General features: G+C 38.9%; 2 protein-coding genes across 3 annotated transcripts in view; one reads left to right on the plus strand and one right to left on the minus strand.

Annotated features, from left to right (window-relative positions):
• Window positions 1-216: 216 nt before the first annotated feature.
• LOC138016837 (electron transfer flavoprotein-ubiquinone oxidoreductase, mitochondrial-like) lies at window positions 217-12,086 on the minus strand. Its single transcript, XM_068864014.1, has 14 exons — window positions 11,958-12,086; window positions 11,787-11,885; window positions 11,509-11,661; window positions 11,019-11,095; window positions 9,497-9,578; window positions 8,219-8,337; window positions 7,323-7,400; window positions 6,218-6,364; window positions 5,302-5,367; window positions 5,056-5,130; window positions 4,803-4,853; window positions 3,883-3,975; window positions 2,351-2,519; window positions 217-1,351 (listed from the first exon to the last, which is right to left on the minus strand). Exons 1-14 carry the CDS (start codon window positions 12,001-12,003, stop codon window positions 783-785), a joined length of 1,824 nt encoding a protein of 607 aa, XP_068720115.1. The 5' UTR covers window positions 12,004-12,086; the 3' UTR covers window positions 217-782.
• Window positions 12,087-12,159: 73 nt separating this feature from the next.
• LOC138017917 (transmembrane protein 184C-like) overlaps window positions 12,160-14,053 on the plus strand; it is a 9,076-nt gene continuing 7,182 nt past the window's right edge. The window contains exons 1-2 of one of the 2 annotated variants that reach the window (XM_068864923.1): window positions 12,160-12,582; window positions 13,854-13,890. In XM_068864923.1, the coding sequence (XP_068721024.1) occupies window positions 12,299-12,582; window positions 13,854-13,890 (321 nt within the window). In that variant the 5' untranslated portion in view covers window positions 12,160-12,298. The remainder of the gene's footprint in view (window positions 12,583-13,853; window positions 13,891-14,053) is intronic. The other variant, XM_068864924.1, reaches the window with a different exon arrangement.

Here is a 14,053-nt window from a genome sequence, read left to right on the forward strand (position 1 = left end):
CTTGCGTTTCTTTGTTTTCGCAAAAAAAAAAATTAAGAGTCCACTTTTTCAAAAATCGAACCTTACTATCTCCGAAAAATGCATGGTTTCCCCCTTTTTTCATTTCAAATTCCAATAACCCAAACTAAGATCTACTTTTCTGCGCTCTCATACCGCGGGAAAATTTTTCTTATTATTAGGTGGCACCGTCCTTAATTAACTACAGAGTATGTTACGCCATATTTGGAAATATTTTACTTAACCTCATTCATTTTCGAATTACGAATTTAACTTTTCGATGGCTGGCCAGAGAGAATTTTCTTTGGCTTTTAAAGTATGCAAGAGAAAGAAATTTAAATATTAACAATTATTTTAAAAGCATCAAAAGAGAATAATTTTAAAGTCTTCCATCTGGCAAAAGTTGAGTTTTCGGAAAATGCTTTTCAAAGCATTCGAAAGACCGATCCCAAAACATTACTTTTTCCCCGTGAAAAAAGTTCCATCCCAATGCTTCCCACAATTAACTCGATCCATAACGTTTTTGAAATGCTTTCGCTAGGTTAAGGAAATCTAGCCAAAAAAATTATTTCTTGTTGCAAACTTGAAGAAATCCAAAAATAAATTCCAAAACATCCTCATAAAAACGATATCATCCTAATTACACCCACGACTAACTCGGTCCATAACTTTTTTCCAAACACCTTAGCAAGGTGTGGGAGACGTAGACAAAAAAATCCTCCCAGTTTGTAAGCTTGAAGAAATATTTTAAAAGGACAATTAAACCACTTTGGAAATCAATCCAATCACATTCCATTGTAGGCCGGTCCCCCTCCTCCCTCAGGTACAACCCAGTTAATATTCTGACTTGGATCCTTAATGTCGCATGTCTTGCAATGCACGCAGTTCTGAGCGTTTATCTGTAACCTCATCCCGTCCCCCTCCTCCTTGGGGACATATTCATACACCCCCGCGGGGCAAAACCTCTGCTCGGGACCGTCATAGATTGCCAAGTTTCTATTGACCGGTACGGAGTCATCCCGGAGGGTTAAGTGAGCCGGCTGGTCCCCCTCGTGATTTGTTCCGCTTAGAGCCACAGACGAAAGCAAATCAAAACTGACTTCTCCGTCGGGTTTTGGGTACTCGATGGGTGTACATTCCTTGGCAGGTTTTAAATGTTCAGCATCAGGCTTGGGGCTTCGGAGTGTCCAAGGTTCCTTGCCGCGTAAGATATAGTAGAAAATTCCAGTGTACACCATGGTACCGTATAGCCCCAAGGGACTGTGAAAAGAAGGCCTGATGTTGCGGACGCTTTGAAGTTCCTTCCAGACCCAGCTCTCCTTCAGTCGAGACTCAAAAGATTCAACAAAGAGACCTGAGAAAGAAAAAAACCAAAACGGAGTTGAGGACAATTTCTTGATTTGTCTGCGGCAAGCAGATTAGTCAACGTTATCTGCTTCAACCTTCGGCAAATGAGTTTTTCGGATTACCGTAAATCCTCTATTAAGGCTCCTCCTTTGATCTTGTGGGACCAAGCGAGAGATCCCGAGCGGGCAAGATGGCTCGGGTAGCCTATCACAACGCGGGCTTTGGTACATCTTGCCCGCTCACGGAGTTAGCCATATAATAAAGAAGTGTTACTATCGTGAGTAATTAAAGGTGAGAGGGTAGGGCTGGGGAGGGGGGTTAATAACTTTCTTCCTCTGAAAAGAAAAGTGGGGGAAGGGAGGGGGGGGGGGGGGGGTTAAAAGAGGATCTACGGTAGCAAATCACGGCAGCTTTACCCAGATCAGTAACTTGTGTTTTATCGTTTGACAGACAAGTTTTCTTTTCATCAGACATGCCAGAGCAGAGATGTGAAAAGGAAACGTGGTGTTGCAGAATACTTTAAAGGAATCAAGATTAATAGAAAATTGCTGATAAAGATAAGAGAAAAGTAGGGAAGGAAAAAGGAATTTCCGGAGGGAAGACAACTCCGTTCACCAGTACCCCGCAAAGTCCACATAGTGAATCAAAACCACAGGAAATGCGAAATCTCGACCGATATTCTCCATTCTCGTCACCAGAGCCTCGGATCGACCCAAGGCTCTGGGAAACTCTGTGTAGGAGAACATGTGCCGTAGGGTTCTTATAGCCAAAAAATGGCTATTTGAACCTTACGGCGCCTGCTCAATCCTCGTGCTAACATGAATGCACCAAATTAGAGACGCTGTTGATTGTTCTTCGCGAAAACCAATAAGAAGGCACTTCGTTTCAAGGTTTCCCAGAGCTCTTCTCTCCCTCAGTCAACAGAAGAGCTCTAGGATCGAGATTGGATATTCTCTGGAACATTGAAACCGTTCAGCAACGACGTCATAACATGCGCAGCACGTACCTTCTGTGGAAGAAGAGAAATTCTCATCTGTAATCGCCTCAAATGCACAATCGGCGGCAATCATCCCAGACTTCATTGCGGTGTGAGTTCCCTTTATTTTAGGAACATTCATGAATCCAGGGCTGCAGCCAATAAGTAGGCCACCAGGGAACGATAGCTTTGGAATACTCTGAAACAAACACCGTTACACTTTAACAACTGACAGAGTGTTTAAAATGGGGAATTTGCGTAAGTAATAACATGATTTCGAGTGAACTTTGGTTGAAATAAGCACTGCCCAAATTTATAATACCAAATTAAACGAAAAATCATGGGATTACAGTAAGGGGCCCAGTTCTCGGCCACTTTTTGTTCAACGTTTATTTTTTGCGCCACAAATGAATCTGAATAAAAAGCAATTGCTTCCAAAGGTAGCTTGAGTCCTTGTCTTTCGTCCTGCCGAGTTTTGAGTTTACAACTACTATATACTGTGAGCAAGTCGAGGTGACACGAAGGTTGGTGAATTTGGTTTCCACACATGGTCTAATTCAAGTTTATATTTTATCCGCATAGGAGGCCCAAATGAGCCAATTCTTGGCATAAAGAACGTAGAGTGATAAAGCTTTCTGGCCTATTTTATTCTTTGACCTAAATTCACTCCTCAATATTTCCTTAGTACTTTTGCGTATTTGCCTATTCTCGGCCACCCTGCTCGCCGTCGACAACACTAAAAAGCGCTCATTTTTTTTGTATGGAGTTTTCTTGTCAAATCATTTGTAAAAGTAAAGTTGTAATTTGGTGGCACGTTCTGACAGTAGATATGAATTAAAAGTATGAGTTGTGACTTACCGGACCCCGTTTTGAAATACCCAACTCTTTTTTTAGCCTTTTAGCCTAACATGAAACAGCTCGTTAAGGATACTTTGTGGTCGAAATATCAAACACAAGCCTTATTAGTGACTTAAGAACAAAAATTGGTGATGCAATCTTTTGTGGCCGAGAACTGGGCTCGCTGGCCGATAACTGGGCCCACGAACGACGCGTCCATTTTCGTTATTACTCGGGAGAAATCAGCGTTGAGCAGTCGATAGCTTTACATGGGTAAACTGAATGCTTAAGCTAGTTGTCTTTAAAATTTCAAGTCCTTACGGCCATTCCAAGGTAAGAAATACAAGTTTACGTTTTTTGTGGCCGAGAACTCGACCCCATACTGTACTCACAATTTTGTCAATTATTTGATTGGACTCACGTGATAACAGGGCCATTTTGGTACCAAAACAACAGAAAAACGTAGCTTAAGTTTTGCTTAATATTAGAGTCAAATTCCCAAAAGACTTTTTCGCTATTGTTCTTTCCACAAACATGGCCGCCGTGACATCATGCAATGAAAGAACGCACGGTTTAATTTTCTATTAAGTTCATTCAGCTGATTTTGAAATGGATTGACTTGCTGACCCATTTCTTATCGCGAAAAAGTGATCAGAAGAAGATGAAATACTCCGTAAAATTAAAAAAAATCTGTGGAGTGGATTAACAGCCACGGTTGACCTCACCTGGAAGCCACCCTCGTTAAGGGCCCTCGCACCATAAGCAATCCGCTTGCCTCCTTCAAACGTTGGTTTGACTGATGGATGGTGCTTGAAACGCTGGAAACACAATATAAAATCAAAGGCTCTGTGAGCCTACTTAATCCTGCATGAAGCAATCTTTCCTTGTGACAGAATTTAAAAAATTAATTTTGACAGGATTGTTCTGTGACATGATGTCTTCAACCCACTGTCCACAGATTTTGAATTAATTTAACAGATGTCCACACTACAAACAACACAGTCTGCTGGGCATAACTGAGCTAAAAGCAAGATTTGCAAGCAGAATCCTCTTCATCTTTTTCTGCATTAGAACCTGTTTGCAGGCAATGAATACACAATTAGATGTGAGGGCCAGAGAAAGACAATATGCTGTTTCCTCTCAGAACATGTGATTTCTTTTCATTAAAATGCTGTCATTGACAAAATAATTATTGTTTTGGTCAAAAGAAGGTCACTTGTTAGCTTTATCGTGGACTGCAAAACTACAACTAGCCTTGGACCAGAGTGACAAACTTTCCATAAATACCAAATTTAGCACCATTTTCAGCATTTTCAACAGTGCTAATTAATGCAAAACACCCCTGTCAGTGCAATAAAACATCTTTCCTTAGGACAAACTTAATGAAGAAAAATAAAAAAGAAAACTGAAACTACCCATTGTTATGTATTTAATATTATCATATGGACGTGAGTGTTTTGCCAGGAAATAAAATGTTCACTTGTGCAATCAATATTCTACTACCACTACATCCGGGAACTGAGTGGCGTATTGTTCGTACATGACACAAGTGGTCACATTGAGAAACAATGTCACGATTCCCGCAAGTTTGAGTGGCTTTTTCAAAATCCTTGACTACACTCATCTGGACATATGCAAAAGTTACCTGAAATTCTTTGAATGGGTATAAGTAAGGATTTCCATAATCTAAACCAACCTAAGGAGTAAAAAAAAGACTTAATGGGGATTGAAGAACACCTCAACATACATGTAAGTGTAAGGATCTGAAGGCTTTTAATTAAAAATATCTGCCAAATAACATAGTTGCCTTCTCCTCTGTTATAAGGAAATAGGAGCAATGATGATTTTGCAAAAACACCTGTGAACAACAATCCTTTTAAGACATGTCAAATCCTCACCACAAAACCAACAGCAACCAGAGGTGAATCTTCCTGAAGATGATATAAGAAGGAACCACCATATGTGTCTTTGTCCTACAATAGAATAAACACTTGGAAATAAATCAATGAAGTCAGATTAACTACCAATAGTACAGGCTCACAAAGCTCTATCCCTTCAAAATTAATGTCAAAAGGTACCAGTCAATCCTACAATGACCTGGCAAACCTACATGTAAAACTGATATCGACTTGATTGGCACTTACAAGAGGCCAGCCAACTGTATGTTCCACAAGTCCTGGGTGATGTTTCTCCGGAGCAACTTCCCACAGCTACAATGAGTGGAACATAAAAATAATGACAAACTCAACTTCAGTAAGTGACTTCTTCCAATCATTTAGCCTGGAAGGTCATGTTTTAGCAACAGAGACAGAAGATTCTCCAATACTGGGCTTAAAGTGATGGGCCAAAAGAAATATGCTCAAAAATAGGAAAAGGCTTTTTCATGGCCTGTTCCCTTATTGGTTCAAATGAATTTCCAATTGAAAGCTCTCTTGTCATCATCATCATCATCACTACTTTATTTACCTTTCAATTTTAGAGTAGCTTGATGTAGCTACAGTATTATCTCCAAGCATTTAATCTCCCAAGCATGATACACCACAGAGAACAGACCACAACAACGACCAGTACATGTAAGACATTGTGGGTTCTTTTACGTCCCACAGGATTATGAACATTGAAGGGTTGGTGAGACGGGGGCCTACGGTTTATCGTCCTATTCCGAGAAGACTAGATGTCATTTCAAACTTAAGGCAGCACTTTGTCCTAAGTTATTTAATTAAAGACTCTTGAGTGTTGGTTGGGCCAGAGTTGAACTCACAACCTCCCAAATGACAGCCCGGTGCTACACCAACTGAACCACAGCTGTGATAAGATGAAACTAATAAGACAGTGCAACTCGGAAATGTTCCTGAATGACAATTAACCTTGTCTTGGGTCCCTCCTGCTGTATTTGGGTAGAAGTACATGTAAAGCCACAGGAAAGAAGATGAAGTATCTTTTTAATAATGATTATTAATTTTCTGACATTTGATAGGCTGATTGTATTTCCCATGTCATTTGGTCATTGTCAGACTTAAGACATCAAATTATACAGACCAATTGGTTTATTGTCATTACCTCCTTAAGACCAATAGCATACGTCTGAGGGTCACAGTTTTCTCGTAGATTAAACGTCTTGTACAAATTCTTTGCAAGATGGCCATGACATCCCTCACCAAACAACGTCACTTTAGCGTGTAGTTCCATACCACGTTCAAATGTAGGCTAAGTGGTAAACAAGGATAACAAGTTACATGTACACGACGTTTCGTTGAAGAAAACATCCCTAACATTTGGTTGCCTGGCTCCTTTAGCCCTCATGGTTATTCTGGGCACCTTGTACAAAATTTAATTATTTTGTTAATTAACTTCTATTGTATTGGTACCAATAAAGATTGTTATTGTTGATGCGACCCCCACCCTCAAAGTTTTAGATTGAATGAAAGCCTGTTCCAGCACCCCCCATTCCCCTTTCCACCCACAATAACAGACAACCACCCTACTGGCCTACCGTGACTAACCTGGTTGAAGATCTACTTTGTCATGGAAAATGTTATCTGACCTTTTTTTCTTCATAATTTTGACAGTTCACGTAATGTGAGTGAACAAAGCAAACACTGCACAAGACTGAATTGCCACTATCCGGACATTAATTTTTGAGGCAAATATCTAGCACCTGGGTTTAACATTATAAACTCACTAAAAGGATTACTATCCAAGAACTCTCATCTCCTTACATAATGCCATTCCTTGTAGAATTTAAAAATAATAATAGTAATAATTATTGATAACATTCAAGTACAAGAAACAACAGCTCGCAGCAGAAGTCATCAAAAACAGAATTTATCCTTTCAATATTATTATTGTATACTCAACAAAATACCTCATCATTTCTGATTGGTCAATGACAAATGCATTAAATACATTGTAGGCTGTTATAAAGTGCAATGGAAGTTGCTAAGGAAACAAAGCAACGAAGTGATTTTGTTGCAATGAGTATAAAATAAATAAATTGTATGAACTTGCTTATGCATTTTGTGATTTATGGTCACTCATGTCTCAAATTGCACTCGCCTACGGATTGTACAATTTTAGAACTTTCAAAACATCACTCATGCCCATAAATCACAGAAAACGATTGCGTTCATACGATTTCCTTTACTGGTAGCTCATGTAAATGTACCTTAGGGGAGCCATCTTTGTGAATTCCAACATCATTTGTTGCAATGCCTTTAACACTACCATCCTCATGGTACAAAACCTACGAAGATGTCATACAATATACATTAGGTACGATTATCAAAATTATGATGAGGAAAATAAGGTACATGTAATATCCATCTGCCATAACAGCAATCAATGCAGCAACATGGTTTCTTTTAAACACAGTTTGTAAACAAGAAGACAAGCTCAACTACTGTTGCAAGTTTTCTCTTCTAAGCAAGTGCATTAGGTTTGGACTACATGCAATTTTCCCTAAAGTTCAAATTCTCCAAATTGACAGCTCATATGAGTAGCCATGCTTGTACATGTACATGTACAGAGTACCTCCATAATTAGGTCACCGACAGCAGTGTGTATTAAGGCCTGGCAAAACGCTCGCAACATGTCAACACAACATCTTGCAACATTGTTGCATGATGTTGTAACATGTGCTGCACGGGGTGGCCAAACGCATGCAACATTTTCATCATTTTCAACGCAACGTGTCAATGTTCATGTGCCCCAGGCCCCTGGCGCGCAAGAAGTGGACCTAACGCGCATGCCCTAACGCAACAATGTTGCGTGAACGTGGCCAAACCAGTACAACATCATGCAACATCCAAAATGTTGCACGAAAAATTTGACCGTTTTCAAATTTGATTCAATATCATCCAACATGTTGCAACATATTGCAACATATCGCAACAGGATGGCCAAACGTATGCAACATGTTGTACCCAACAATGTTGCAAGATGTTGAGTTGAAATGTTGCGAGCGTTTGGCCAGGCCTTTATTGATGATAATTTTTACTGTCTTGTTTTCAAGGAAGAAACATTCAAAGCAGTCATTAACCAGACGCATTTCAGTGAACTCACTTCACTAGCAGCATATCCAGGGTATATTTCTACGCCTAATGCTTCTGCCTGTTCACCCAACCACCGCACAAAGTTTCCAAGCCTAACTATGTAGTTTCCATGGTTATACATTGGTAAACCTGTGCAAAAGACAAACAACAAAGTAATATGAATTCTGAACAACCTCCTCTTGTTTCTTTCATTTGATACATCAAACACTTAACCTGAGTTTACATTTACCTTAGGATAGGTAACACTGACATTGACAATACCAAAAGTGCAAGCATTTTAAAATTTGTGTTTTTTCATACATGTATGCTCCCACAATCCAATCAGATGCTAAGAAAAGTTATCTTTGGCTTCTGATTAAATATTCTTTATCTAATTCATATAAAAGTCATTATATGTTTGTGATTCTTGCAATCACTCTTCATTCAGTTTCCAGGAAACAACATTTATCGTAAGTTGTAAACATACAGTGTAGCTGAGTTTTCCCCCAGCAGCACACGCTCTCATTGGTTACTTCACGGTCACATGACATCTAACAATAAAGCTATTTCCTGCCAAAAGTCTCTGAGCAGGCAACAGTGCAAAATCTAATGTGTCAGAGGGTGACAGTGCACTATTACCCACGAATGTTGACCAACGACCGCTGCTGCTGTTGTTATTGCACGTTTTTCTTTTTGTGCTATATAACAAATCAATTAATGACTGGTCCCTTGGGAAACAGTTCATTTTGTTTCCCTTGAATCTCAATGTTTCCCTCGACTGTGCCTCGGGGAAACATTGAGATTCTCAGGAAACAAAATGAACGGTTTCCCTCGGGACCAGTCATTAAGTGTTTATTGTTGAATGCATTAGCATGCCCATAATGAGTGTTATACAGTCAAGCACTCAGTGACACCTTTCAGAGTTGTTTTCATTGTTCAAAAGCCAGCGACAGATTGCTATTTGCTGCATATATGTGTACATATATACATTTTAATAACATATCCCTCCTCCTCCCTCCCTTCAATGTTGTGTTTACCAGTTGGGCTTTGCACTCGAACCCATAAACATCAACATTGAAGGGGAAGAGAAGACAAATTTCCATCTGTGTTACAACTTTTGGAACCAAGATTGCAGTTCAAAATAAATTTTCAATGACTCTCAAGGCTTGGCAAAGGCTGTGGAGAATTAAAGAACTTCATGTCTCTGCTTTTGCTTTATGTATTCTTGACATCATTATAAATTTTTCTGCTTTTTTAAGACAAAATACAAGAATAAAAGTTTAAACAGAAACCAGTAGCCTAAACATACCAGATAGTATGGGAACAGGGATTCTTCTTTTCTCTGTTAATATTGCAAATTTGTCTTCCTTTACTGGTGTGTTGAGGGGAGCCTAATAAAACAAAACTAAAATTTAATAAGTTTTACAACAGAGTGTGACACAGTTTTTTTTAGACTGGCCATCAAGTAAGAGAGAAGTTTTCAAAAGTTTAAGTGCTACTATGACCAAATTTTTATCCCTTGAATTTTTAGGTTTATCACATAGAATTCGAGGAAAGACTAAAAACACTGTTTACCATTTGGAAATATCTGCATTGTTTCCGGAGATACAACTGTATTCAAGTTTGAAAAATGATTGTGTAAAATATGCAAATGAGAGGATTGATGACATCATTCACTCAACCCAATGTAACATCAAGTATATAAATAGACATCATCACTTGCCTAATCTGCATATTTTAAAAACTTGAATACCCCTGGAACAAAAAAAGATATTTTAAAATAGTAAACAGCATTCTTCTTCTCAAACAGACTTCATGTTTATATCTTAAGATGGCTTAGATAGGAAAGATCAGAATTTCGTCATAGTAGCACTTTAACGTTGACAACCAGGAGCCGGAGCCCCGTTAGCGAAGCGATTACTACATGTAAGCCGTATCAAAATCTACAGGTTTCCATGCTGGTTAGCACTAACCATGCTTCGGGCAACTCAGGCCAGGTTGACAGTGAGATGTTTTCTGATGCTGCTCTAGTTTGGAAAATTATAAATGTACAGTAGGTCCTTAAAATTAATTGTAAGTTTTTAACCTAAATGTACAATCAAAATTCTCCAAACCAGAATAGCTTACTGTTAAATCTATGTCAACAACATTCATAAGAAATTTGCTGTTGTCAATAACTTTGACTGTGAAGCAACTGGAAAGCAGGTACTGATTGAAATACTGTTCACAACACACAAATGAATGCAGCCCCTTCATAAACAAAATGTCTTTCTTTCTAATCAAGCTGGGATAAAAACGAGGATACCTAAACTTCGAGCCAGGATTCGAGCTAGGATCCAAGCCAGGATTCCAGCCAGGATTCGAGCTAAGATGAGCTTTCTCCACTATAATCTCTCGGTTAGGTTAGGTCTCGAATCGGTTAGGTTAGGTCTATTTAGGTTGGTTCTAGTCTAGTTAGGTCTAGTTAGGGTTAGGTTAGGTTTCGGTTAAGTCTTGAATCCTGGCTCAGATCCTGGCTTTATTCTTAGTTTAAAAACTTGAAAAACCCTCTACTTTTGGAGGTTCCTTGTTATTGAAAAGAAAGGAGCAAGACGAACCAAACATAATGGGAGTTAGGGTGGAGGGAGACTTTCATTCAATTAAGAATGTTTTTAATTAAGAATAAAACCCTGCAGTACACAATGTAGGTTTGAATGATGGTTTTCAATAACTCACTCATCATTTTCAAATTTGTGGAACTAGAGTCAGATCTCATTACATAATAAAATGCATGTAAAAAACGTCTTCTCATTGTTATTAGCATATTTTTTTAACTGTTTTATTAACTTTACCCCTTTGTCCTTCCAATCAGGCATCAGCTCATTCAGAGCTCGTGGCTCTAGGCAAGCTCCAGATAAAGTATGTCCACCTAAATTATAAAAAGGGTTTACTAAAATTAAAGTTATTGTTGAAAATTTAATTAACACTTTTTTTTATATCACAAATTTGAAAAATGGTTGATTTTGGTGATGTCATTTTCACGGTTGATTACTGTTGCATTTGTTTACAAATACAAAGGAGGGTCGGAGGTGTGAATCTGTCACGCAATCACATCGGCCACTATTACATCAGCCAAACAAAATTACGGTTAAAAATTTTTTTTACACCAAATAAAAAACCTAAAATATATACTGTTTTACTCGTACATTATTTGATTCACAAACTGCAAATAACACTTGTAACAATTTATCATATGTTTTGCGATTGCATAACGATAAACCAATATTAATCTGTGGGTGATTACAAGGCAAAACTTCAAACTAAACACGAATTAAGTCTCACCTATCTCGGAGGCTTTCTCTACAAGGCAAACTCGGATCTCTGTCCCCTTTTCTTCTGCTAGTTGTTTAAGTCTGATGGCTGCCGATAAGCCAGCCGGCCCGCCACCGACTATTACAACATCCGCTTCGTCGGAAAACCTTTCCATGTCTACATCTACGGGCACAAAACGGAAAAGTTACGTGATGCAACTTCAAAACTTTCTACAGTCCGTTAAAAAAAACCTAAATCAACGACAATTACAAAAGCAAAAGGTAATATCAATTTTTTACATAACATACCTTTCCATCTTGTATCAGATTCTCGAGGTACAATCGTGTAATGTGTTGTAATTTTCGGAACTGCTTCACTTGAGTAGCGGCATCGGAAGATCGGCAACGCTGTAAATTTATGAGAATTTAGTGCTTTCAGATTACGTAACAAGTCAAACTAAAATTAAGATGATGAAGTACCTCTTTGAGCACCTCTAGTGATACTCCGAATTCGATGATTCCACATGTGCAGACAGATCAGGAGGCTAAAAAATTCATCAAAGTTCTCAAGACACACAACAGCGCTGTGCTTCTGTGTCACTGTTCCAAAGGTCATTTTTTTTCGTGCTTAACCGCTGAACACGTTTGGTGACGTCGAACGATTCCGAAGATCTCGCGAATGATCCCGAAGAGAAGCCGAAGCCTTACAGAGTACATACATACATAGAGTACAACGGAAAGCATCCATTTCTGCGGACAGTGCAGAAATGTTATCATGGAAACCTTTTCTTGTAAAATAGAAAGAAGGGAACTCTAAAAAAATGACCAGAACAAGATGCTGTTCCTTTAGAGGCTACATGCAATGCAATCGGAGCAATATTCGGAGATGGCTGAGACCGGTCGTTATTTCTGTTTACTTTGTAATTTTGTGTGTTGCTCTACCCTTAACAGTCTGGGAATTGCACAAAAGTCGAGCTCAGACTCATGTGGAGGCTTGGTTCGTGGCAGGATGTTTTGTTTTCTTGACAATACCTATTTCCGTCTGGGGAATTCTCCAACATTTGGTGAACTATACTCAACCAGAACTGCAAAAACGGATTGTAAGGTATCAAGCACACGTGACCCGCGGCCATGTTGGAAACATCCAAAACATAATCACTGTTTCTGTGTTTTGGTCTTCCAACATGGCCTCAGTGATATCTGCTGCATTTTGTATTACATTTCTTCAAGTGGCTCGTATTCAAATGCATGATCAACAAATTGACATATATTTCATAAATTTTGAGTACATGTAGAAGTGAAATGTCTTCAAGATGAAAAGATATGGTGAGGTCATGCACTTTTGGGTTCCCTGAGAGCAGAGGTCTCTTTTTTTGCATTCGCTGGGCTGACGAGTACGAGAAAGAGACTTCTGTCATAAATCTAAACTCACTTTGATTCAACTGCCACACACAATCTTTTCAGAAATTCAAAATATCAAATTTAGTTGTGACGGTCAAATTTATTGTACGGGCTGAAAATTTTATTATGCGCACAGGTTGTCATAATGCACGATTTATCTATTCACGTACAGTAGGTTCATAACACAAAGGAAATGATTGCAAAAGGAATTCCAATGAGTAATTCCACTTCTATGGCATTGCTTCCTTTCCCTGCATCAGTGCCTTAGATTGGCCGTTTCTATACTAGAGACGCATAATCCGTCCAGACGAATTATGCGTCTCTCATGTTATCCGTCTAGTGTAAAGACGGGACGAACTATATGAGACGCATAATTCTTCTTAGACGAACTTGGGCAAACATTTTTTCTGCGTCTGTTAAATTCGTCTAGTATAAAGACGGGCACTAGACGCATAATGTGTCCGGACGAACTTTCCAGTTTAGTGCGTCTTCGAAGACGCACTAAAATAGATTCTTCGTCCAGACGCATAATACGTCTTGCGGCCGTCTTTATACTAGACGAATTTAACAGACGCATAAAAAATGTTTGCCCAAGTTCGTCTCAGACGAATTATGCGTCTCTAGTATAAAAACGGCCATTGTTTCAATAACAAAATTTGGAATTAAGTGGGCTGACGTGACAGTTTGCCCGTGCGCATAGACATGGAACCCTCCCTTTAAACCCAGACTTCCAATAAAAACTACAGGTACACACTAAGAACTTTGGGAAACTCAAGCTCCATCACCATGTGATTGCATCTCAACACAGAGTGCAGTTAATGGTAGGGAGGGGAGGGGGGGGGGTTTCCTAATGTGCAACCAAGGATTTATCAGGGCAACCTAATTCACAGGTTGATAAATAATAATAATCATCATCATCATAGTAGTAATAATGATAATAAAAATAGTGTTAATTTTATGGTCTGACTCTTTTAGAATTCTTTGGATGGTGCCAATTTATGCAACAGACAGTGTAAGTTTTTGCTAGTGACAAATAAGATTCTGTCATTATAAAAGTAAATCTTTGACATGTCTCTCAAGAGGATTTGTCTAGATGTTTTCTGAAATGGTGCTAAATTTGTGATAATGGTCAGTCTGCCCCCTTTTCCAACTGAACCTGTTTCTAAGCTAACTGG

This window comes from Montipora capricornis, chromosome 9 (genome assembly GCF_036669925.1).
Source record: "Montipora capricornis isolate CH-2021 chromosome 9, ASM3666992v2, whole genome shotgun sequence".
In the NCBI taxonomy this organism is placed as follows: Eukaryota; Metazoa; Cnidaria; class Anthozoa; order Scleractinia; family Acroporidae; genus Montipora; species Montipora capricornis.